The sequence below is a fragment of the Heliangelus exortis genome, chromosome 1, assembly GCF_036169615.1.
Source record: "Heliangelus exortis chromosome 1, bHelExo1.hap1, whole genome shotgun sequence".
In the NCBI taxonomy this organism is placed as follows: domain Eukaryota; kingdom Metazoa; phylum Chordata; class Aves; order Apodiformes; family Trochilidae; genus Heliangelus; species Heliangelus exortis.
Window position 1 is genome coordinate 8,436,725 of NC_092422.1, and position 25,028 is coordinate 8,461,752.

At 41.0% G+C, this 25,028-nt stretch overlaps 1 protein-coding gene across 1 annotated transcript; it reads right to left on the reverse strand.

The window, feature by feature from the left end:
• Positions 1–214: 214 nt before the first annotated feature.
• On the reverse strand, positions 215–15,167 carry CTSC (cathepsin C). Its single transcript, XM_071733336.1, has 7 exons — positions 14,913–15,167; positions 13,597–13,742; positions 6,732–6,898; positions 5,806–5,961; positions 5,450–5,565; positions 2,095–2,226; positions 215–1,362 (listed from the first exon to the last, which is right to left on the reverse strand). Exons 1-7 carry the CDS (start codon positions 15,076–15,078, stop codon positions 860–862), a joined length of 1,386 nt encoding a protein of 461 aa, XP_071589437.1. The 5' UTR covers positions 15,079–15,167; the 3' UTR covers positions 215–859.
• Between the last annotated feature and the right edge of the window lie 9,861 nt (positions 15,168–25,028).

Consider the following 25,028-nt stretch of genomic DNA (forward strand, 5'->3'; position numbering starts at 1 on the left):
TTGTACAGTCCACAGGAAGGACTACTAGAGCCCTGAACAACTTTACTTGATGCTGCTGTGAGAATCCTTGGCCTCAGCTGGATGGTTCCTAGTTCCTTCCCCCCTCTCACCCTCCTCTCCCACCAGTTTAGACCCTGCTAAATAAAAAGTTCTTGACAGGAAGCTCAAAACTTAAAACAGGCCACTGAAATAAAGTACCCACTACTTCCACAAGTAAAAACTCCTTCTGTATGGGGAGTGGGTAATTTTTATTGAACTCTGAGATCATCATTTGCAAAGCACAGCAATGAAATCCAGGACTGGAACATTTAGTAACAGCCTAAAATACAGAATTGATTTTTATTGTCATACGGTTTGACATACAGTTTATACAGGACACTTAAGAGCTTTAAAATTCCCTTTTAATCAGCACAATTGCCTATTCCCTCCCCAATGCACACTTACATTCTAAATTCCAGTGACTTGATATCTGAGAAGTAAGGCACTACAGTGTCCTTTCTGAGTGGTTACAGATTATCTTGGCAGGTGCCTCCCCTCTGAGATCTGAAGTTCAAAATTGTCCGTGGAAGAAAATTGAACTGGTGACTGAAGATGTACATCCAGTGATGAAAAGCTATCACCACTGATACCAGAACAATCCCTGCATTCTAGGTGATCTGCTGTGAGACTCGAGAGGAAACCTTCAGTGCACAGAGCAAAGCTCACAGTGTTGATGCTCTCACCTAGGAAACTATTTGCTCTCTTCTGGAAAATTTCAAAGCTCCCCTGCTGAAGCAAGGAGACAGATTTTAACTGCAGTCTCTACCAATCAGTATGTTCTTATGGTTGGGGACCAGCCACTAGATGAAGACCTCTGCATTTATAATTTTGGAATAGGAGCTGCAGCCACTGCAATGCTTTCAATTGCACATTCATCAGTGCCACGGCGGATTCTGAAGTAACCATCTTCTCCCCATGAGGTGCCCCAGCTGTTCTTCACAATCCAGAACTTCTCACCACTTTTTGGCTCTGTACCATAGCCCACCAGCAAGACAGCATGATTGGTCAGTTCAAAAGGATTGAAGTCATCCTGCAACCCAGTGTGATGGTAGATCCCCTCTTTATAATGCATGAAATCATTATAAACCTCAAAGGCAACAGCCATTGGGCCATGCAGAACAAGCTCAAGTTTCATCAGTGCTTCATTGCAGCCTCCATAGAATCCACCAACATAATTGTACTCAGAAGTGTAGTAGTGGTAACAGCTACGTTTAAAAGTGCATGGAGAATCCTGGGCTGTGTAAGGGAAGCAATCCTCTTCCACCACACCAAAGTCTTGGGCATACTTTCCAGCAATGAGGTATGGGAAGCCACCATCACAACCTAAACAAAAAATAAGTACTTATTCCCTTGGAGAGTTATTTGAGGTGTGGGACTTCCCTACTCAGAACTTTTGGAATACTTTTAGATACAGTATTGAGCACAAACTGCAGTGACCCATATAGTAGTAATGCTTGAGCTAGGTATAGCTTTCTGAAACACACGAGACAAAAATCTCATCTCTGGAAGCTATACTGGGAGCACTAATGCATGAACCACCTTCCCATTTGATTGCTCCTGACACTCCCCATCAGGAATAGCAGTTAAGTTACCTGCAGTAAAACAACCTGTCCTAACACAGGTATTATCCTTTGGAAAGCTTTAGTCATTGCTTTTTTTCATCTTCATCTCTCCATATGCTTCTCCTCCCCATGAGTATGCTTTTGGGAGGATATTAGTTTGCACTCTTTCTAGGTGTGCCTTGCAATTTAGCTATGTTTTTAGCCCTACTCCTTAGATATTCCTTACCTGGTAGGTAGATCAACCTGAAAGCCAGTAAAATCCTGGCTACCAACTCCTGGTTCAATCCCATCCCTACAGTAAGGTGAGCTGACAACTGCAATATTTTCTGCAATATTTCAAAAAAGAAGAAATATAAAGTATAGCCTACCAGATATTGTATGAAAACACCCAAAATGTGAGTGATAGGGAAAGCATGTAAGTTTTCAATATACCATCTCCTTCTACAGCATTATAATTACTAAAAGCTACCTTTGTATAAGCCTGTGTACTTACCCTGAGAATACTGGCTGCAGGATACAGCTTGCTGAGGACTAAAGATTGGCTTCTGAGTGTTGTTTGTGAGGATACGGATTCTTGCTTCCAGCATGCCCATGGAGGAAAATGCATAACAGCTGCCACATGGGCCTGAAGAAAAAGGAACGAGGAAGAACAGTCAGGCATAAGCGAGGCAAGTCACCTGCATTCAGGTACAACTATAGAGTCCACTGAAAAAAGTGAAAAGCTATCAGACAGGAATCAGAAGTTGAACATTGATAGAGCAAAAGTTTTAAATACACGTTTCACTTTTATGTATGCAATTCAAAAACCAGTTCTAACAACTTTTGAAGGAACACTTTTGAATTCTCTTACTTATTCAAGAGTAAGAGAATATCTTGCTCTTCAGTGTTTTGCAATAGTGTATTTAAGAGCAATGCTTTTCTTTCAGAATAAACCTACAGGACCACTTAGCAGGACTGAGAAAGCTCATAGCCTACTGCCTCAGACTATAACCTTTTATGGAGCACATATCCTAACATACAATGAACTAGTTTAAGTGAATGCTGACAAAACTGGTTTAGACTATTTCAATGTATCACAGAATCACACAATGGTTAGGGTTGGGGACCTTAAAAATCATCTCATTCCAAGCACTTCCAGTGCCAGGGATTCCTTCTCTAGACCAGGTTGCTCAAGGCCCCATCCAGTCTGGTCTTGAAACACTTTCAGGGAGGAGTATCAACAGTTTTAATGCTGTAATTTCAAGTTGAAAAAATAATCCAACTCAAGAGCTACCCCTAAAATAACTGCCTTGAGATTCTAGTGGTATAACTAGGTTTGACATAGTGGATCCATCGCAGCTCCCCTTCCCAAGTGTATGTAGTTTTTATGCTAGTTTTTCATAGGCACCTTAATTTTCCTTCTGTTTCCTGGCAGAGAGTTAAGTCTCCTTACATTTTTATCAGTTAGTACTGTTTGTAGTTTTATGTCCCTTCACTCTCTAGGAGCTTCCTGTAACACATTAAAACTTTTGGAGGTGGAGTGACAGGCATCACAAGCAAGGACTTCATCCAAGTAACAGTCCTATTTTATCTACTGATTGTCACCACGGTGCCCAATTTCCTCTTGTTTCCTGCAGTAGGAAATTCAAATGTTGCAGAGCTATGAAAAGGAAGGAGGCTTGAGGAACAAAGCAAAATACTTTCCTGAACTGTGTAGGTGTATCAAAGTACAGCTATTACAAAAGCAAGACTTTATGAAATTGCACCTTCACCCAGCTAGACATATCTCTGAAGGGGCAAAATCAGACTAAACATGAACAGTTTTTGCCCAGCAGGGCAAACTGAAGCAATGAAAGGTGCCTCCCACTCATTGTACCCTCAGGGCATCCAAGACAGGCCACTCTGCAGAACACTTTGCTGCATTTTGTGTGCAAAAATGTAAGAAATACAATTAACACAACCTTTTAATTCTGAAATCTGCTGGAGTGGTTATTAAATTCCTCTCCTGCTACTACAGTGGTATTTGGGAGGCCCATAAAATGACAGACATGCTGTATCAGCAGTGAGCCAACACAGCTGCAAAAGTAGTTTAGCCAGACTTCCCACAAATTATCTTTCAGAGTCAGTTAAAGCTTTAGCCACATCAGATTCCACTCACCCTACTACGACCTCCTTCTGTGACAAGGTGACTTGCTTCCTGAATGAGGGAAAGGCTGTGGCTGTTGTCTGCCTAGACTTTAATAAAACTTCTGACACTGTAAATACTACAGTCCAAGACAACTGCACGAGCCCTACCATGCCTCAAAGTACTCAACAGAAAAAGCACACATCCCCTGTAATTCTTGTCCACTCCAGGTGCTGTATTTCTCCTTAGGTAAGGAAAAGATATTCCACACAAGATCTGGAAAGCCATGATCTTGTAATTAGTACAATTCACTCTGCATGTACCAGACAACTGGTATCTTCCTGCTTGCAGCCTTCTCTCCCTCATGGCATTTTCTAATGAGTCATCTAATAATCTTAATGGAAATACAACTAAGACTTTCTAATACTGCCATTTTAATGAAGCATTGATATCCAGTGCCTCAGAAAACCATACAACATACCTTAAGCAAGACTTAATTTGTGTGTTAGTGCTATTTTGCACAAAGTCATTATTTGGAGGCTTTGTATTTGTGAGTTTTTTTAAAATCTTTTGAATGCCTGAAAGCCAAAACTCTTATTTAATGGAGCAGAATGTATATTCCACAGACATTTAACATACTCAGCATGGATTCTCAGATTACAGGAAAAGCAGAGACAGCTTTACTACTGGAAGCAACAGACCAGTCCTCATTTAGAGAAACTATGAAGCAACACAATGGAGAAAGGGAAGTTTGGGACTGAGTGTTCAATTGTTCATAAGGTGAAAGAGGCCTTGGGATATCCACAGTTCACACCACAAGAAACCACAGGTACACACACCTCCCTAGGACTGTACCATTTCCTACTGCCACCTTTCAATGAAGCAGTGTGTCAGCTTCTGAGCCAGCACTTCCAGAAGTCTTCCTCTACTTCTTGTGCTACTAGGAGTCTAGCTGGACAAATTTGGCAGAACTTAACTGGACCAGTGAATTAAGTGATCTCCTCTACATCATGCTTATTTTATGTTCCCTTCCCTTCAAAGTTGCAACCAGATGCTACCAGCACACATAAATTTATTTGGAAATAGTGGAATAGGGAAGGGACACATTAACTGAATGCACTCCTGGCCTCCAGTATGTAGCTACCTAATTCAGGAATCCCAGTCACAGTGCTATAAAAGCACCCTATAAAATAAATATATACCAGTATGGTATTCCTTTAAGGTCTACTTCCTGTTCACGAGGACAAAGAAAAAAAAAACTGGCTTTCTGTACTTATCAGCATCCAGAATTTTTTTAGTGACTGACACCTCTTCTTGCACATACCCACTTAAGTAATTTCTAAAGCTACTGGGGTGATAAGATTGAGGCATGATAAACAATTTTCATGGGTTTATTCATTAAAGCTGCATGATAATTTGCCATCAGCAGGAGTGAGGGAAAGAATTAAATGTAGGCAGTGTGCAGACATGACTGAGACTGTTTGGACAAGGCCTGACAGATGGCTTTGTGCAGGCACTGTGGTAATTTGCTCTCACCTCTGCAAAGACACTTTGCTGTTTCAGTAAGCCAGTTACCACCTTCTGTTTTGACAGTGTTCTCAGCCAAGACTCCACCCATTTACCATAGATTATTGATAGTAAAGGTGCAATTTGTCAACTGCATGACACTGGACAAAACATTCTTGTTAACAGCAAATTACAGAGAAGCTCTAGAACCTTTAATTCAGAAGAATTTATTTTTTACCTTGATTCCGAACAGGGCTGACATAATTGACACCATTCACATTTCTCCAGTCCCAAGAGTCTGGCAAGTTTGAAACTTTTTTGAGTAACTCGGGAGTCAGAGGTGCAGGCTTTGGTCTAAAGAGAAGAAAATGCTTCTGAGTAAATTATCACACTCCATGTAAGGAAACAATCACACAGCCCTCAGTTGTCATCTTCTGGCTTCTACTAGTTGCACTTACTTCACAGTAAGTAATTTGAAATAGTGTCCATCCAAACCGAGTGGGTGTCAATTAGAAGAGATTACATTTCAGCAGAATGCATGAACTACTCAAATCCCACCCTGGGGGAACTGTAGGATGAACTATCTACAAGTACCTTGGAGCTCTGGAATGGAGACCTCCAGCTCTTCTAGTTAGTTCCTCCAGTGAGAAATACTCATACTCCTTGTATCTTGTTGCTCTCCAGGACCTCTGGTGAGCATTGATAGCATTTACAAAATCAACATTGTGTACATAACGTCTGCTTGAAAGTCTGCAAACAAAAGCAATCAAAAGGGTAAGAAAGAGAATTGTACTGAAAAGTCAAGGTGCTCTCTAAACTGAATATGGGAACAATGCTAACTCTGGAAGTGGGTTGACAGGTACTGATAGAGAAACATGTAATTATTGGATCAAAGCAAAGTTTCTGAAATTTGAAACAGGCCAACTATTTAATAATAATCTTTAGACATATCAGTTTTGTCATTGGGCTTCACCAAAGACTGAAGGGGGAACTGTGTGATGTGACCAGCACACCCTCCTCTATTTTTGTGCATTCAGGTTTATTTCCAACATTATCACTGGCATCAGCTTTGCCCTCAATAACAGAATTTGTCCATATGGTTTTAGTTGATACGTAAAGCACAGTACCAAATGTTTTATTCCAGTAACAGGTCATCTGTTGTGGGAAAAAATCTGCAGAGGCTTAAAGGACGACACGCAGTCACCAATATGGTTAAAGTGAAGTCGTTTATTAACAGTGGACACTCGCTTTATATAGAGCCTTTGTTTATATAACGATATCTTGCAGGTGGCTACATCTTGGACAAATTCTGTTCTCACAGAACTTCTGCTGGCTACCTCATTATCCTGTTATTCTTCTTTTCTACTGCCAGTTCCCTTATCTTTTTCCCATAGCTCATCTTTCAGTAACCTTGCAACTGGGTCTCAAGGCCCTTAGTTTACTCTAGCTAAAGCTAAATAGTCAGGATTGCTCACATGTCTGTTTTCTTCCAGACAGTTTCCCAACAATCTGTTGCTTACCTTCCTCTGGCCTTCTGGAGAGGTAGCTCATTTATGTGGACATCTGAGGGAGATGAAGAAATCTTCTGCCCACGGAAACAAGCCCAATTGTGGCCAAGTACATCATGTACCCACCCAGGTAGAGTCTCATTACAGTAGCTGGTTACATTCTGGCCTTCCATTTTGTACTGTGAAGAGGTTATGCTTGTGTTGAGTAGATGCATGTTAGCACAGCAGCACTCCCTACCCACCCAGAAGTGGCCAAACATATCCCAGACCAGTATCATGTTTGATTCCAAAACAAAAAAAGCACCAAGCAAAGTGCAATAAAGAAACTTTTTAGCAAACTGCTCAAGGAAGACAAACAAATTGTGACTTGCACTTTTAGCAACAGCTTTAAGTTTGAGCTGTGGAGAAAGTGCATCAAGAAAAAATTTCACCTGAACTATCAAAATGAGACACTAAGACACAATGATCCATTAAGAGCAACTCCTTTGAAGCTGGCAGTGAGGGGAATGTTACTTAAGTTTCAGGTCCAAAGTCTTAATACATGCTTTACCACAGAAGTAATAAATTAATCCTAGTAAAATGTACTGTCATACAACAGTTAGCACTAACACTTTGCCCAGTAGTATAAACTTCCTGGATTAGGAATTCTTCAACAGTAGAATGTCCCAAGGAAAAAAAAAAAAAGGAAAAAACCGTCAAAATTAAGCAGGCTACACAGGAGCCTGAAAACCCCATGCAACAAAACTTTTAACTTGACTCTTCTAATAACACAAATTACTTTACTGGAATCCAAGTCTGCAAGGCCAAGTGCAAGGTTCTGCACCTTGGTCAAGGCAATCCCATGCACGAATACAGTTTGGGAGGAGAAAGGATTCAGGACAGCCCTGAGGAGAAGGACTTGCAGGTGGAAGTGGACCAGAAGCCTAACAAGAGCCATTGATGGGGACTTGCAGCCCAGAAAGCCAACCAGGTCCTGGGCTGCATCAGAAGCAGCACAGACAGACAGTTGAGGCAGGTGATTTCCCCCCTCTACTCTGCTCTTGAGATCCCACCTGGAAAACTTGAGCATGTCCAGAAGTGAGCCACAAAAATTACCAGAGGGTTGGAGCACTTTCACTGCGAAGACAGGCTGAGGAAGTTGGGGTTGATCAACCTGGAGAAGGTGCCAATGTGACTTTATGGTGGCTTTCCAGTACCTGATGGGGCACTACAAAAAAAGCTGGGGCAGAGCTTTTTACACAGGTGTATACTGAGAGGACAAGGAGCAATGGTTTAAAACTCGCAGAGAGAAGATTAAGTTTAGACATTAGGAAAAAGTTCTTTCCTGTGAGGGTGGTGAGACATTGGACCTGGTTGCCCAGAGAAGTTGTGGCTCCTCCCTGGAAGCATTCAAAGCCAAGTTGGATGGGGCCTGGGATAGTGGGAGGTGTACCTGACTGTGCAGGGGGGTTGGAACCAGATGTTTTTTTAAGGTCCCTTTCAACCCAAACCATTCAATGATTCTAAGTTTCCTAGTCCAAGATTACATTACTAAATCCCATCCTAATAGAAGTTACAATATAAAGTGTAAAAGTACAGAGATTTTGTGGCTATATTTCAACAAAATGCTTGCTTGGCCTCTTCACTTAAGAGGGTGGTGGCTTACAGTGATGGAAATGACTCAGGATAGTAAATAAAAGTAAGAGACTGGGAGGTTTGTGACTATGACAAGGCTCTGTGGATAATCTGAAGAAGATTATATCACAAAATAATTAAGTCACTCAGAGGGATAAAGTTCAAGGTTATTTCTCTTAGAACAGGACTTGGCTTTGTCCCCAGTTTGGAAGTTGCAGAGGCATCATATCTACACCCTTGATTGTCTCACAAGGAAGTACATTTGCTGTCCAGAGGAGGATGGGGACAGAAGGCTGAATGGTTACCCTGTTCTATCCAGTCTATCTTGACTGCTCAAGACTGTGCAATTTGGGAAATAATTACACTTTGCCAAATCACAAGGGTAAGGTCCCAAAGAGAACTTTTGAGAAATACCCTCTTCACATATGTATTGCTAGAAATCCATATATTACCAAATCCAACAAGTTACTGACTTCACATCAGTAAATTACTGTGACAGCACTTTATTTGGCTCTGGATGATAATTTAAATTAATAGCTACCTATCTTTTCTATATAAAAAACTGCTGCAGATTAAAGCAAGACCAAACAAACATCCTTGGCAAGGATACACCTTTAACCTGAATACTTAAAGAATACTCAAGGAAAAGGCCTTCTTCCTGAAACGATCAGATGCCTACCCTGCCTACCAGAGAGTTACAGTGAATCAAAACAAATGGAAAAGGCAATAAGCTAACTAACTAGCAAATTAAAACAATTTGCTTTTTTTCCCCCTCTCCAAGAAATTTCTCTCCTTTTTCTGGAATTGAGAATAATTGTTTTTTTTTTTTTAAATACAGTCAGAAAATCAGCATAGTATTCAAACAATTTTTGCAACTTAAGATTTCAGGAAAGTGAATTCAGCAAGTTTAGTATACTGTTCTTTCAGTTGAAACGTTAATAAACCAGGAAGAAGATGAGAGGGCAGTCAGTGGCAACACCTCAAAATAAACAAGAGACGAAAGCCAATTTCAGACTCTGTGTAGGAGCCTAAAATTTAACTATTCAAGTTCTCTGTCACTACCTTTTTGTAGGCTTGCAGACTGTAAGCTACCACCAATATGGTTTTAAAAAGGGGACATGAAGAACATAGCTCATCAATGGCCAATACAGATAAATGGAATTTGAACTCCAAGAGCCATTTTCAGCTAGCAAATTCATATAAACCTGTAAAATTTCAATCTGCTTCCTGGCCATCCCCCAGCATTTAATTGGGAGCTACTGATGTCACACAGTGGTGGAGAAACCTTTAAAAACTTATGCTTTGTATCTACAAGCTAGTTAACTCCCCAGTGGAACACAGAGGAACTTAAAACACACAGCAAAGTCATTGGTGCCATGCAAATTACACCCACTGCTTACTACCAGAAGGGACACATGCACTGTTTCCTATTGTGACCAGAGAAGGGCTCTGACAGGTTAGGTCTAGTAAATCTGACAGTTTTAGGAAACCTACTACAGACAAGCCTGCCCAACCACCAGTCACAGAGGGGTGTGGCACCATTGTATGAACCACCCGACTCAGGTGGATACAAATTACAATACAAAACCCAAAGCTGCCAGCACAGTACTGGGCATATCTGCAGAACTCATCCTTCAGAGATATCACAGAACAGCACCCTTCATGTAGCACAACAGCCACACAGCTGTAACCACCAGCAACTGCTGGATTAAGTGCTGCATGCATTGTCTCTGCAGACTTAAGAAGAGGGGTTTCATTTTTAAGTTAAAAAAGACAACTGCAGACATGCCACATGCTATAATTTCATGAGTGAATATTCCTAGCTGCAGCATTAAGTAATTCCATCCTCTGATCTGAAATCAGAAAAAACTCCTGTAACTATAAACTCCTGTAAACTATATCCACAGCTCAAATTCTGAGGTTTGAAAATATTAAATATCAGCTCTATTTCAAATGCAAATTTTTCTCAAGTCTGACAAATTATTTTTCTTAATGCCCAAATTCAGCCAAGCACCTCCAACATCAATCTTAAAAGGCTTTGTGTGCCTGAATTTCAGGGCTTGCTGTTAGATATCTGAACCTCAGTAAGCTTTTTGCTACAGCACACTTTTGGTAAAGTCTTACTGTGTTGGTCATTATCACAAAACAATTACATATTCAATTATAGCCCTGGGAAAAAAAAAAAGAAAGCTTTGAACAATGAAATTTAAATTTTTTATTCTCCTAAGAAGAAAGGATGGAGACCTTATTGCACACAGCATTTTAACCAGGATTCAGCAGTGGTACATCTACATGCTGCCATCCTCATTTACATCTATTGTTCTCAATTTAAGCAATATTCAGACAACAAATCAACACTGAGTTTCAGGAGGCAGGACCATCTTATACACTTATCCTGGTGGAAACCACTCATTTGACATCAAATTTACAAGTATGCCTATGCATTTTTAAATAGGACAGGATCATAGACCTGTAGTACCCTACTGTACAAAAATACAGATTATACTATCAGAATAAATGTCTGCATTTTTTTCTACCAGCAAGCAACTAGAGAAGCATTTCCTTTCCCTTACAGAACATTCTGCATTCAGAGATTTAGGATTTTAGATTTACACTTTAGAAAAGCAAAATTCACATGCTTTTTAAGAAGACAGGTCAGAAATTAACTTTCAGTTGATCTGCAGGATGCTTAAATAGCACTAGCAGCTCTAACACTTATTTCAGCAAAACTAAATAAAATTAATTCAGATTTTTTTTTTAATATTCAGAAATTTAAACATGAACTACTGACATTTGTTTAGGCTGGTTATTTTGGAACAGAAGTACTGGTTTTTAACCAAATTTAGGTATGCTGGAGAAGACAGGAAAAGATGTGACAAATCTGTCACCAAGTCAGTCTGGAAAAGATCAGTAACTTGAATAGTGAAAAATTCTATAATCTATTTACTTCCTTTTGCTGAAGTAGTGCTATCTGTTAAATAATAAAAAAAAAGCCAGACTTCTGTTTTCTTCCTAGAGAACGTCTCAAAACTCAGTAGTACTTATCTTAAAGGACAAACAGTGACAACCTTACAAGACTGTCTCCCTTCAAAGTGGTTGTCTTAACAACACATAAGTACTAAGAAGATATCAAATAACTGAAACAAGTTAGCCTAAACTTTCCTTTCAGCCTCACACTAGTGGGTTTTTTTTTTTTATGCTGTTCCTATTTCTTTAGCCATCCCTCGGGAAAAAAAAGTAAATCTTTAAAGCCTTATATGATGCATAGCCCTACAGATTCCTTGTGTCATCCAGCAGAAGCACATACTCAAGCTTCTGCCAAGAGCCAGTATACTACACATCCAAGTTTAGTATACAGATGTTTCAGCAGCACATGTTAAAGAAGCACTGCCATAAAACAAACAAGTTATTTTGTGCTACAGGCCAGCACCAGGCAGAATAATTAGAGCTTGAGAGAAACAGTGGACTATGATGCAGTAGAATACTGCATTTAATTTGGAAAGCCCTGAGGGACAAGCCTATGTACAACAACAGTTAGAAATAAAACACTGTTAGAGCTTCTTTACTTAAGCTATTTCAGCAAACTAAGTAAAAAAAGTACACTAATAACATCACCTAATCCACACCTCTGGTGCAGGAAGTAATTTCCCCACAGTTCCGAGGTGAAAAAACAAGTAACTTGTAAAGGCAACTGGGCCCTACCAGTCCCTTGCTGTTTAGTAAGCCTCAGAAACTAAAGGATATTAAAAGCTTACTGAAATATGCATCAAAAAGGTTGTGTCTATATCCATACAGTACAGTAGCACTGATAAAGCTGCCATTTAGACAAGCCCACAGCATACTCATTAGTAATTAGTAACTTCCTTCTTTAGCATTAAGCAAAAATACCCTGTAAGTTCAAGTAGCACCAGTTACATTTCTATGCTTGAAATGCACCAAGTCCTACACGGCCTCAAATACTACAGTTCTAGGAGCATAGCAACTAGCAATTCCATCCTCCCTCTTCAATGACAGAATATGAGCAGTGTTAAAGCACCATAGTAGGTAAATCAAACTGCTTTATCTGCCTTGTCACCATGATGGGGTCTGAGCCACATAATTTAGCTTTTGTGCAACATAAACACAATGTGAACTTCACGAGCATCCTTGAAGCAATGAATACTTTCCTGACAAACCCCAACTCATAAGCATGGCAGCAGATGTGCAAGCCCTTATGCCATATGGCTGTTCCATGAACCAAAAAGATATTCCACAATCAAGTGGTAATTCCAGAACTGTGTTCACATTGGAAGGTTATTTCAGAGTGAAACTAAGTAATTTTACCAAGTAGCAAAACCAACAGCAAATTACCCCATATTAAACTCTTAGTTCTTCATCTTCTTGCAGTAAAGCAAGAGACTGCCAGCAAAGTTAATTCTCCTGTTCCCTGAATTCCAAAGTGAACCTGCCAAATGACTTTTCCCATTCTCAACAGCCCTTGTCAATTAGCATTCATTTTACTCCAAGGGCTTCTAGATTATGACCAATACTAGGAAAATTAAGTCTGCTATGCTTATGTTACTTTCAGGTACAAGTGGTAGGAGTAATTTACACAATAGGCAATCATTCCTTAAAAACCTCTGAAGCATGCATTGGGCACAGTATATTGCTTGCTCCCTAGAATCTTTACAGTAGGTGGTGATGGAATAGGTCCTAAAAGAGCAATAGCTGCTTTTCATAGAAAAAAGCCCAACATTTTTAGTTTATACCAGGACTAGAGATTTTGTACTTTAATTTCATATGTAACGCAATATTTACTGGACTAAAAATAAAGAGACAGGCATATCTAAATGTGTCACAAGGTCAAGCAGATCCTAAGAACCATTTCTTCCACCCCAGTCCCCAGTGAACACAGTTGTAAATAACAGTTTTGCAGACAGACAGCATTGCAAGTTGCCTAACAAAGTCAACTAGTTGCCTACTGCAAAAAATGCATTTACTAAGTGCTGTTGTATTTCCTTGTATTTGGCCACTATGCTTGCATCTTGGTTATCTGTTGTTCCCTTTACAGCAGCAAAATTAGAAGGTAACTGAACTGGGCACTACTTCTCACAATAACTGTTTTCTTACATTAACAGAGTTTATAATCAGGCAAACCTTATGAGCCAAGGATCACCAAGTGCTCGCAATTGCCCCACAGTGTCCCCTCAAGCACTAAAAAGAAGCCTAACTATAGACCATTTTAGCAACAGTCCGTGATGCAAAGCACACCAAGTAAACTCACCTTAAAAAATGCAAACCACTTGTAGTCATTCATCACAATTTCAAAGCCCTGATTGTAAATCAAGGTGAAGAAACCATAGTTGCCCAGACTATCCTGAGCCACATCTAACTTCTGAAGACTCACAAGCACCTTTCTTTCCACAGGCCCTGTAAGAAATACAAACATTATTGCATAATTATTGCTTGGAAGAGAAAAACAAGTTAGTACAAAGAATGTTGTATTACTTATTTTATTCCAAGAGACGCTCAAATATTGAATACAGTCTTCTCCAAAAAACACATCAAGCAAACACTCTTCAGGGCTTTCACTTACCTGCCAGTGGACTACATTCCCTTTTTTACTACTGCTAGACAGGATTTGCACATTTAATTAGCAGCAGCACCAAACAGCTGTTACTGGGAAACATCAGCTTATCCAAACATAATTTGCTATACAGATACACACAGGATTAGGGTGCTGCATCACTCAGGCACTGTCTGCAGTGAGAAGGCTTCCCCTGAAATGTGGTATGAGGCACCAGCCTCCCCATGCTTCTTCAAACCAGTACTCGACTCCCTCCACCACTCACTCCCTCTGCTCCTACTGCCATTTGCCTTGTCGGACCGAAAACCGGGTAATTTCAAAAAAAATTATATCAACTATTGTTTTAAATAATACTGGATACAATAATTGAGTGTTAATTCCCCACTATTATCCCCTCAAGAGAAGTGGTATCTATTTCTCCTGATGGTACCAGGCTCCCCAGGCAACAAAGCTCTTGCAGCCAGTGCAGGAGCGGGCCCGATGTCACCCAGCAGCAGAACCACGTTCTGCTCTGGGACCAACCGGTCAGGACAGGGTGAGCTGAGGAGGAGAAGGAGTGTATCTGTGAGCTGTGAAGAAGTGAACCGGCGTGACCCAGTGGTGCTAGGCCTACCTCAGTCGAAATCGCAAAGATAACAAGCAAAAAAAACCAACATAAAAACTGAAGCGGAAGAGTAACGTGGCTGCTCACAGCCGCCACGGAGAGCAAGACTAACTCGGGTGTTGCACGCTGTTGAACTCAAATTAACCTTTTTTTCGCCTGAAGACCGGCCCGACAGCCGGCAGCACGGGTCTGACCGGCAGGTGCGGGGCCGCTGTGGCCCAGACATGCGGCCGCTTCCCCGCTGCCGGATTCGGTTTTAGGGCCTCAGGGCACGGAGCAGCCCAACCCCCTCCTCCCCACCGCACTCTTCCCTCGGGATCATAGGGTTCCCCCACCTCCCCAGCGAGGCCGGCCCAACCCTGGGGCTCCGAGGAGGAAGGGTAACGCGGCAGGGCCGCCGCGGTCTCACCCTCCTGGGAGCAGTTGCCGTGGCGGCCGCCGCCCCGCCAGACGCGGAGCTCCCAGGTGCCCAGCAGGTCGGCGAAGGAGCAGTTGGCCGGCGTGTCGGCCCGCAGCGCCGGGGGCAGCACCAGCACCACCGCCAGCGCTGCAGCCCACAGATGCCTCCCCGCCATCGCGCCGCTCCCGCCGCCCTTCGCCGCCGCCGATGAAATGGGCCCGGGCGCCGCGGCCTCCCCGCCTCCGGGCCCGGGCCCGCCCCGGGACGGCAGCGCCGGGAGGGGCCGGGCCTCCGAGCCTGCCCCCACGGGGAGTCTGAGCTGGGCTACGGGGCCTGGGGTTGCGAAGGAGATCTGGGCGTGTTTGTCTGACCAGCAGGCTGGGCGTTCTCCCCGCTGTGGAAAGCGGTGCTCTCCCTGGCGGTAGTGAGGGGATGGGTGGCATTCAACCGGAGGGTGCCCTTCTTTCCACAGGGTGCCCTTGTCCCCAGACTGTGTCCTTCACAAATGGGACCTCTCCTCCAAAGGGCACGCACTACCAAAGGGCACCCACCTCCCCAAAGGGGATGATCTTCCCTCACAAAGGCCATTCCTTCTCACGAAATGGCATCCCCCACCCCAAAATATTCTCTACCAAAGAAGTTCTCCTCCCCCAAAGTCATTCCAAAGGGTGTCCTTCTCCCCAGAGGGCATCCTCTCCTGCAAAGGACAGCCACCAACCAAAAAGTAGTCTCATTGAAAGTACCCTGCATGCCAACAGATCTCTTTCACCCCAGGGGAATCCTCCTCCCTAAGTGGCATCAGCGTCTTCTCCAAAGCCCATCTGCCTCCCTGCAGGGCATCCTTCATCCCAAAGAACAGCCTCCTCCCTGGAGCCCCTGCCTCAACACACAATCTCAAGCCTTCCCACTCAGAGAATTTCCCTGCAGAGAGGGGCAGACCAGCAGGGAAGGTCCCTGGTGTCATTTAAGGCAATGGAGGACAAGGCCTCATGCCCACCCCAGGCTTAGCAGCATGGAGTGACTCAACAGCTACACAGCATGGACAGGAAACCATGTGGTGCCTGAACTGCATGGGATGTGGACTCCAAAAACCTCTACACCCTTTGAGATGCTTGGTAAACAGCTTCAGTCTGCAAAAAATACAGAAAATTCACCCCAAAGATGTAAACTTTAGTGACATACTAAAACTTGCAGGTCCAGAGGTATTAATGAGTAGATATACCCTCATTTAAAAAAGAGTTATCTAGAACAATAAATGCATATAGTTCTATGTTTGGGGTGAAAATTATGTACTAGCTTAACTATGGATATACATTTAAAATAATTTTGTTAAACTGATGTAAGCATCCTGTAGTAGCCTTATTACTGATTACAGTTCAGTTTTAACTCACAAGCTAAATTAGATTTAAACTAGAAGTGTCCTCCTTTTGTATCTGTTTAAGTCAGGAGATTAGGAATTACATCAGTAATTTTTAACTGTTTTAAGAAATATATTATTTTAACACCATCACTTTGCTTTTATACTGTCCTCTCAACCTTTTGGGGAAAGATTAATGTGACATTTTATTGCTGGTTCTTAGAACAACCAGTTAATAGATGCTCTTACTTAAGCTGACAAAGAGATAAAAATATATTGCCCTTGTTTTTGGACATTCTTTTAAGGATTCTGAAGCACTGACTTGGTAGGAAATACAGGATTTTTTTCATGTTACAGACAAGAAAAAAAAGAAATACTGTTTCAGTTCACTAGAACTACATTGGCCAACAGTGTGTTTATGGACATTAAAAAAGCCAAACAAACAAAACCAAAAGCAAACAAAACTCTAGGCTTTTTTTTTTTTTTTTTTTTTTTTAGGGAAGCTGCATATGCCTTGCCATTCCTGACCAAGCTTGTCTAATGAGGTGTAGCTACACAGCTAATACTGTTTCCTTTCTTTAGCCATGAGATTTCTTTAGGGTTTGGGGATTTTTTGGGTTTTGTTTTGGTTTTGTTTTTTTTTGGGCTCCACACTTTTTTAAAGCAACACAAAAGTTTCTGGGGACCTTAGGAAAATGTCTATGTCACTGTTCCTCCCATTTTATATGCAGGAGATAAAATGGTCGATGGTATCTTCATCCTGTCCCTGTGACACTGGCTGGTTGATCCTTCCGCTTTGTACTTGTACTGTGCCTTGGACCTAAACTTTCAGTTTCAATTTGTAGCCACAGCAGGCTGTCATTGCACAAAAACATATGGGTTTCTCTTTAATTGCCTTGGAGTCAAAAGAGATTGTTTCAAATAGATGTATATTTTACATAATGGAGATATGAAATAATCTCTGAGACCTGGCAGAGTTGGTTGAGATTCAGTATAGAGTTCACTGTGATGATGCTCTTTAGCTGTAGTTTAATAATAAACTGATCACTGTGATGATGCTCTTCAGCTGTAGTTTATTAATAAAGGGAGTAAAAACTCCCTTTGTTTCCAGTAGTAATTCTGAGTTAATTACTTCCATGGGAAAACCCCTCCCTGGCTGATAAGCACTGACGTACCTGGGTTTGTCAGTGAAACACATCCATAAATCAGTCCCCATGTGAGTCCCCTTGAGACATGTATTCTGTATTTGGTGACAGAAGCATCTTTTGTATTTGGTGACAGAATTGTCCTTTATCATTAAACTCAGGTAAGATGTTGCCTGCTCTCTTGAAGACAAAATATTATCAAATCTGTTATAATACCTTGCTAAAATGTGTTCTACAAAACTCCTCAGACTGATGGCAAAGTCACATAAGGAGACTCCAAGTCAACCAGTCAAAATTTTCCAGGAGTGAAGAGCTTTCTGTTGCATTTGTGAGTTGAATCAGCTCAATAAAGGACCCAGCCCTCACCTGAAGTAGCTCAGGGATTGGCACAGGCAGCAGCAATTGCCTGGGCAAAAATGGGAGATTTTCTTTTGGTGACAAATGACTCTGAAGATTAGCTGACCATATGTTAAATGCTTATAAGCAAAATTTTTGAAAATAATGGCAAATGAAGCATTTGTTTCTAGCCTGCTCAAATCCTGTCCACTTTGACCTGTCACTGCCTGTACAAGTAGGAGTGTTGTCTAACCATGCTGAAGTGATACAAGGAAATGAGCTGACTGAAAATAATCCCAGGAGAGGTTGTTACTCAGTCAGGCCAGTTCTCCAGCTTGGGAGCTAACCATGAGCTGAGTGGTAATGACCATCCGTGGTCTCAAAGGGGACAATACAAAGATTATGTGCCTGGAGTGCTTCACAAAAGAAATAATTTTAGGGAACACTGGACTGAAAAAAGTATCCTTGTGCACAAAAGCTATCCACTTACTTCAGCTCTATTTGTCTAATAAAAAAAAAATTATCTCCTTACAAATCCTGCTGCCCTTTTATCAATGAATCCTCACCCCGACTGCTGATGCAGCTGCTAGCATAGTATAATGGAACTAATTTAAAAAAAACAGAGAACCTAAGCAAAATTGAGGACTGCCTTGTCTTTTGCCTATTTTTGGAAAGGTACAAAAATTTGAGCATGAGTAGTCCTGTGTAGGCTCTGAAATTAACTCCTTATGAGTCTGTTGTTGCAGTTCTGCAGCTGGCTCTATGCAAGAACAGTGTCCTAATTATGTGCCTTTAAGAAGTGAAGAGCTGTGGTAAGAGACTTATTTTTCAGAACACTAATCCATATGTGATCATTATCTCCCTATAAAAATTGACCACTTTTGACTGCAGGCTATTCCAGCCAGCTTAGCACTATATGCTTTTATGTATGATTGAACTAATTCCGCTTTCTTCCTTTTGAAAAAGCAGGTCCTTGCTTCTGGAGGTCTCTGGAAGGGGAGGGTAATATGGATCCATTTGTTGTGCCTATAATAGAGGTTTTTTTAAGGGAAGACACTTGCTATGTGGAACAAATCAAACAGTTGCTAGCAATTACAGGAACTAATTTTGCAAACAGAATGAGCAGTATTGTTTCTCAAGTGTGTATGTACAGCACTTTGCCTGGGAGATAGAACTTCACAACTGAAGCTTTTGGCTGCCTTAGAAAGAGCTACTGTTAATCAGAAAGTTGGTTTTGATTTTTTTTTATGCAGGAATTAATAATGAAACAATGAAGACGAATGTGGCAGAATTCTACTTAAATTATTCTTTATAGAAACAGCCAGTGTATTTCCTCAGATCCTTTTAGTGTTATTTTATTATTTCATTTATTGTGTCTAATGGTCAAAAAGGTAGCTTTCTGAAGTGCAACCACTGTTTAAAGACTAAATAATAATGATGATAGTAATAATACTACTAAGGTAGTATTTAAGCACAGTCTGAGCTCATGTTCTAATGATCTGGTGGGTTTTCTTCAAGGCCACCATTCCTTCCAGGTATGCTAACACACCTGTCTGTGGTGCAGCCCAAATTGTAGAAGGTTGTTGAGTGGAGACTGGTTTTTCCTACAGCACGGTGGAAGGTTGGAAATCATAGTGGAATCTGATCTCATAAGTAAAATATAAATATAACCTTTCAGTTAGTTTGCTTGGCTTTTGTCCACTGATGACCTTTTTTTTTTTTTTTTCTGCCATTTTTTTTCTGAAAGATGATACACAGAATACTTGAGTGCAGAGCCTGCATGCACGTGTGTGTACAAGTATGATTCCCTTGTTCCTGGAAAAACATGCCTTAATTTAAATGGTGTTGAATTTGCACTACTCTTTAGAAAGTTAGGAAATTTGAGTGAAGGCATCCTGGGAACTGTTACCTCATTATCTTAATAACTATTAAAATAAAATTGCTAATTCCAGGTTGATTAAGAAACTGTGAAAATATCCAGCCAATGTTCCATTTATGACAGAATAACAAGAAATATTGCTGTAATTAAAAGCAACATGAAAATCCCATTGTCTTCAAAACTGCCTGGAGCTCAGTAAGTTTTGATATAGAAAAACTCAAATTTTTTTTTTCTTTTTTTAAATTTTTATTTTGCTTTTTTTTGCTTTTTTTTTTTTCTTTTTTTCCCTCAGGTATTTAAATCCATAGAATACTGCAGCATCAAAGAATCAAGGAGGTGTCAGTTGGATGATTTGGTCCAGCTGCTTGGAGTGCAGAAGCATCTCCTCAAAGAGCATCCAGCTGGTACTGGAAGACATAAGCTGGTACTGAGTGGACAGTCACCTCTTGGAAAGCCCTCCAGCTGTATGATTTGATAAAAGGTGAAGAAGATAAAAAAATTAAAGTGATGTTCTCTGAGCTGCCTTCACTGAAGGGAAATGCCATTTTTCAAAAGAACCACATCTAATATACAAAGAGCTTCTCAGTCTGAGTGCTTGGTACATATGAGCAGTTTAATCTTCAAAGAGAAAAGGATTTTGCAAACTGAATACTTAATTATCTATACAACCCCTTAGGTAAACACTGTTATTTTCACTGTTGTGAACTGGAAAAAAAACAGACATTAAATTTACTCAGTGTCCTGCAATGTACATTTTGTGGGTTGGGGGGAAATGTATGGCCCTGAAAAGTAGAAACCCCGATAGCAATACAGCTATATGATCTGGGAATAACACACAAAAAAAAAAAAACCTCTAAGAAACTCCGTAACATCTAGGCTTTCCAGACGCTTCCAAGCAGGTAAACAATCCAAATGATAATTCCTTTCCTTTTTCTGATGTTTGTTTGCAGTTTGCTCTTCTGCTTGAGGAAGCTGCTGATTCAAAGGATGGTCCTGCTCTACTTCTTCCTTCCTCTCTCTTCTGCCAGGCCTGGGCCCCACTTTGTGGCATCAAAAACAGAGACTGAGCAGTCTAAGGTGAACAAGGTGATCAGACAAAATACTTAACATGCCTTCCCATTACATCAGCTCACTGAGCCTATGTCTAGAGTCCCTGGGTCTGACGCAAGGCAGGAGAGAGCAGGCAGGAGCTGGAGGAGTGGAATGACAACTTCTCTTTTACTACAGTTACATCAGTGAATTTGTATCAGTGCTGTACTGCAGTCCATAATAGGACTAATTAATTCTAGATCTAACCCACTCCCAGAATTCTGTCTTATTTCCTTATTCTGAGGTACAAACCAGAAGTTTGCTAAAACCACTGGTTTGCACAAGGGTCTGCTTATTCCAGATGAAAAGATGAAAATGCTCTCCTGCCCATTGCAAAACCAAACCAGCTTTTCGAGCCATGGAATCTCAAGCCACTGCCTCAATCCCAGTGATGCAAAGTCTGGTCTGAGAGCACAGGGTGTCTGTACATGCACCCCTGTGACTCCTGGGACCTTGAATCATCCAGGCCCTGCCTGGGTGGGCTCCTTCAGAAAGTGGTGACAAAGACACATTCAGGGCACCAAGGGGTGCTGCAGTCTGTGAAGCACTTTTATTTGTCAGGTGGCAAGGCCTTTCCAATGCACAGCAAATCTGCTTGGTAGCAGCTGTTGAACCATGACATCTTTTCTATTATTACTACCTATAAGTCCTGCCTGGTTTTAAAATGGGGCTGCACAGGGTGAACACACAGATGCAGCTATGTGGTGCAAACTCAAAGCCAAATGCCAGTTAAACTGTGTATACCAAAGAACTATGAGTATATGCCACATTTTCATTATTGGTTTTCGACCCTGAGTTTTGAAAACCAACACTGCATGTTTTTTTGTTTTGGTTTGTTTTTCCTTTTATTTCTTCATTTGTTACTCCAAGCTGCCTTGTGGATTATACAACTGATGCATTTTAAAGCGTGTCAAGAGCTTGTCAGTTTGCAGCCTTCTGAAATGCTGCCAGCCCTAAATACTCCGTTTTTCTATCAAACCTGAAGGCTGGCAGGAAGAAAATGTAATGTCTTCTCCCAAAAAACTTTCTGGAATTTCCTTCTTGTTTATTACCAACTTTAGTCTCTGATTTGTTTTTATTCCTTTGATGCTTGGGCTACAAAAAAATGGTGTCTGTCTTGGGCCCTTTCACCTTGTTTTACCTGTGAAATTGAAAAGATTTTTATCTGAGGGTGTTCCTCAGTTCATTTGAGCCACAGATGCAATCAGACTTCAGTCCAAATCACAGGTTTTGCAAGTGCACTTTGATTGTCTCCATTTAAATGAGATAAAGAAGTTTTTTATCAGCTCTGCCATTCAGTCCTTGCATCCTGGGAGTTGTGACATGCAGGACACAGCATTGCTGAATGCACTGGGAGAGGTGACACCAGAGACCTGTGTAACCTGAAGCCAAATGGTTCCTGGCAAAGCAGCAGATGGGCACATACTGGCCAGGTCAAAGTTCAGTCTGGAAATGAGAAGGTATCTCCCCTACCCTGGAAGCAGCTGGGTTATCCCGAAAAGGAGGGGATAACTGGGACTGCCCTTAGGGTGAAGCAGAGTGAATGATTGCTGAGTGCCCTGTTTGCCACAGCCCAGACTGAGATCAGTGACCCAGGGCCACATCTTCAGTCCTACCATTTTGCAAGAATTAGTAGGCATGTATAGAAAGAACACTAAGAGTACTTTAAGGAGCCTAATTTAGACTCCTGTTTTAAACTGGCCTTTGAAGGAACCTGTTTGTTTCACTTCCTACACCATTTTCCACAGTGGGAACCTAAAGAAATCAAAATTAAAAATTGCCTATTTTCTATAATACTAAACTACGAAAATAATAACACCAGGCTGTTAATTTTTGTTATTCAATAGCTGATAATTTTTTTTCTTTAAAGTGACCAAAGCTTCACTTCAGAGAAAATACTGAGTTAGTGTTGTCTTTAATAGAATAAACTGAGTGTCAATAAACTGCTGCTTCTGTTTTTAATCTAAAAAGCAACTGAGTCAGTTGTCTTGAGTCTATCTCATTTTTAAACATGAGACTTTTGTTTATGACTAAATTTAAAAAACTTGCATCAAACCATTCAGTGCATAGTCATTCATTATTAGAAAAAAAGGAGATGTCCCCATATTTATGAGGTGGAATTTTCTAAAATATCATTAACAAAACCACTGTGTCCAAGGTGTTTAGAAGGAATTTGCACATTTTTTGAGGTGCCTTAAAATGTACTAATGCTTTGAGATTGTGACACAACAATCCTTGGAATAGCAGCACACAAATACACAAGGTTTTGGACAACATTGGTATGAACAGGGATGCTTTGACATCTTTTAAGTGTGAAATTACAAAAACTATTTGTCTTGTGATATTAAGAGCTGCCACACATGCATCGTATGGCATGAGATAACTAACAGGGGGCTAACTAACACTAAAAGGTATTTTGCTTTGACTGTTGTTGTCATAGCACAAAATACAGCACACAGGCACAAAACCACTGTCTTTAAAATCAACACTGTTAATTTGTCAGGGGAACACTGGAGCAGAGGGGGGCCCAGGGCCTCAGATTTGAGCCTCTTCACCAACTCATGTCAAGTGTGAGTCAGTTCATGCAGGTGGTGGTGGTCAAAAGTAGGGGGGCATTCCATGAACCCACGTGTCTGTACTGCAGCAGATATGGCTTCATCACCACAAAACAGATTTACCACCCCCAGTGAACTAGGGCCTTCTTTGTCTTTTTTGCATTATTTTTTTAGAAACTAAGGCAAAAATTATGGGGGGTTTTGTGAGCATTTTTCTGCCAGCTGCTGGAGTCACATATCATGTCACGGTGTCATCTGAGCCTTCAAAATTAGAACACTACCAACACTGTAGTTTCTCCCTCTTCTGCTCAGTACATTTTTTTTTCTGTATTGCTGGTTTTGGGGTTTTTGGTTGGGTTGGGGGTTTTTGGGTTGTTTTTGGTTTCTTGCTTATTTTCATCTTTCTGTTCTCACTTTTTCCCTTATCATTTCCACTTTGACTCTCTTTTGTTTTTTTCCTTTTTGCAAGCAATTTTTTATTTAATGGAAGCAATAGGAGGCCTGTTACAGAGCTGCAGGTCTCGCTTGCATTAACCTTAGAATTACTTGATGCTTGACTTTAGGTAAGAAGCTGAGGGGTAGTTTTCTCACAATGTATTTGTTTGTACTCCCCACCTATTATCTCTAGTTATTTTCTTGTCTAGTGGATTGATTGTGGATAATCACAGTGAGATAGAGCACAAGGGTTAGGAGCCATCTCTTTATTCTGTTTTTGTACAGAACTTACAACTCTTCAATAGTACTGAACTATAAACAGTGCAGCAATTTCATGCTTTGGGTTTACTGAATAAGCTCATAGAAGTCTGCAGATGCCAAAATGGGAAAAAGAGCCCGTGTAAGCCTGAAAAATCCACATTTTCTGAAGCTTTTAGCTCTGCAGACCTGATTATTTTAATAGTGAATATGTTCCTGTGTTGATCCATATTCAACAGAGACTTTGCATGGCATCACATAGTGGAAACTCCATAGTGTCCTCTAGAGTCATGCACAGTGATGCCCTCATAGAGATGTTACTTTTATTTATCCAAGACATCGTTTCTAGGATGGCAACATTGAGATGGGAGAAGAGGAATGAGGCCTGAAGCACAGAACCTCAGTACACTGTCTTCGTATCTAACCTCCATTTCACATGAGTCTAAGAAGCTGGATGAAGGTGCATTCAGGAGCAGGGTCCAGCCGATCTGTTTAAGAGAATAAATCCATCTTCTCACTCTGCCTCACAGTACATGGACACTTTACATGAGAAGTTAAAAATGCAGAACACAGTCATAAAATCTTGAAGTCAAAAAATCACAGAAACGTGGGTAAGACACGACAGAGAACATTTTCCAGGCTTGCATCAAATATCACTCGATTTGTGGTAACCTAAAATGATGATGGCTTTAGTATAGGAACTCCAAAGCTACAACTGACTTTGGTGTGCATGAGTATATTGGTGGAAAATGTCCCCTTCTGAACACTGGTGCTATTTTATGAAGCATGGGGATTTTTGCTTTGAGTACTGATGAAACCATGTCTTGCTTAAATGATATAGGCATAATTTCTGGTTTTGCACTGTGTACATCTTCATCCTCCTTTGGCTCCCTGGTCACTGAAGTAGTAAGAAATCATTGTTATTCTCTGCAGGTAGTCCATGAAATAGCTGAAAAAGCCTACTCAGGCCATTTAAAAATGACTTCTTTTTTGTGGTGCTGAATGCCTGTTAAAGAGCACTTTTGGATTTTGATGTTATTTGGAATAAAGCTAACACCCCTTAGATTGAAA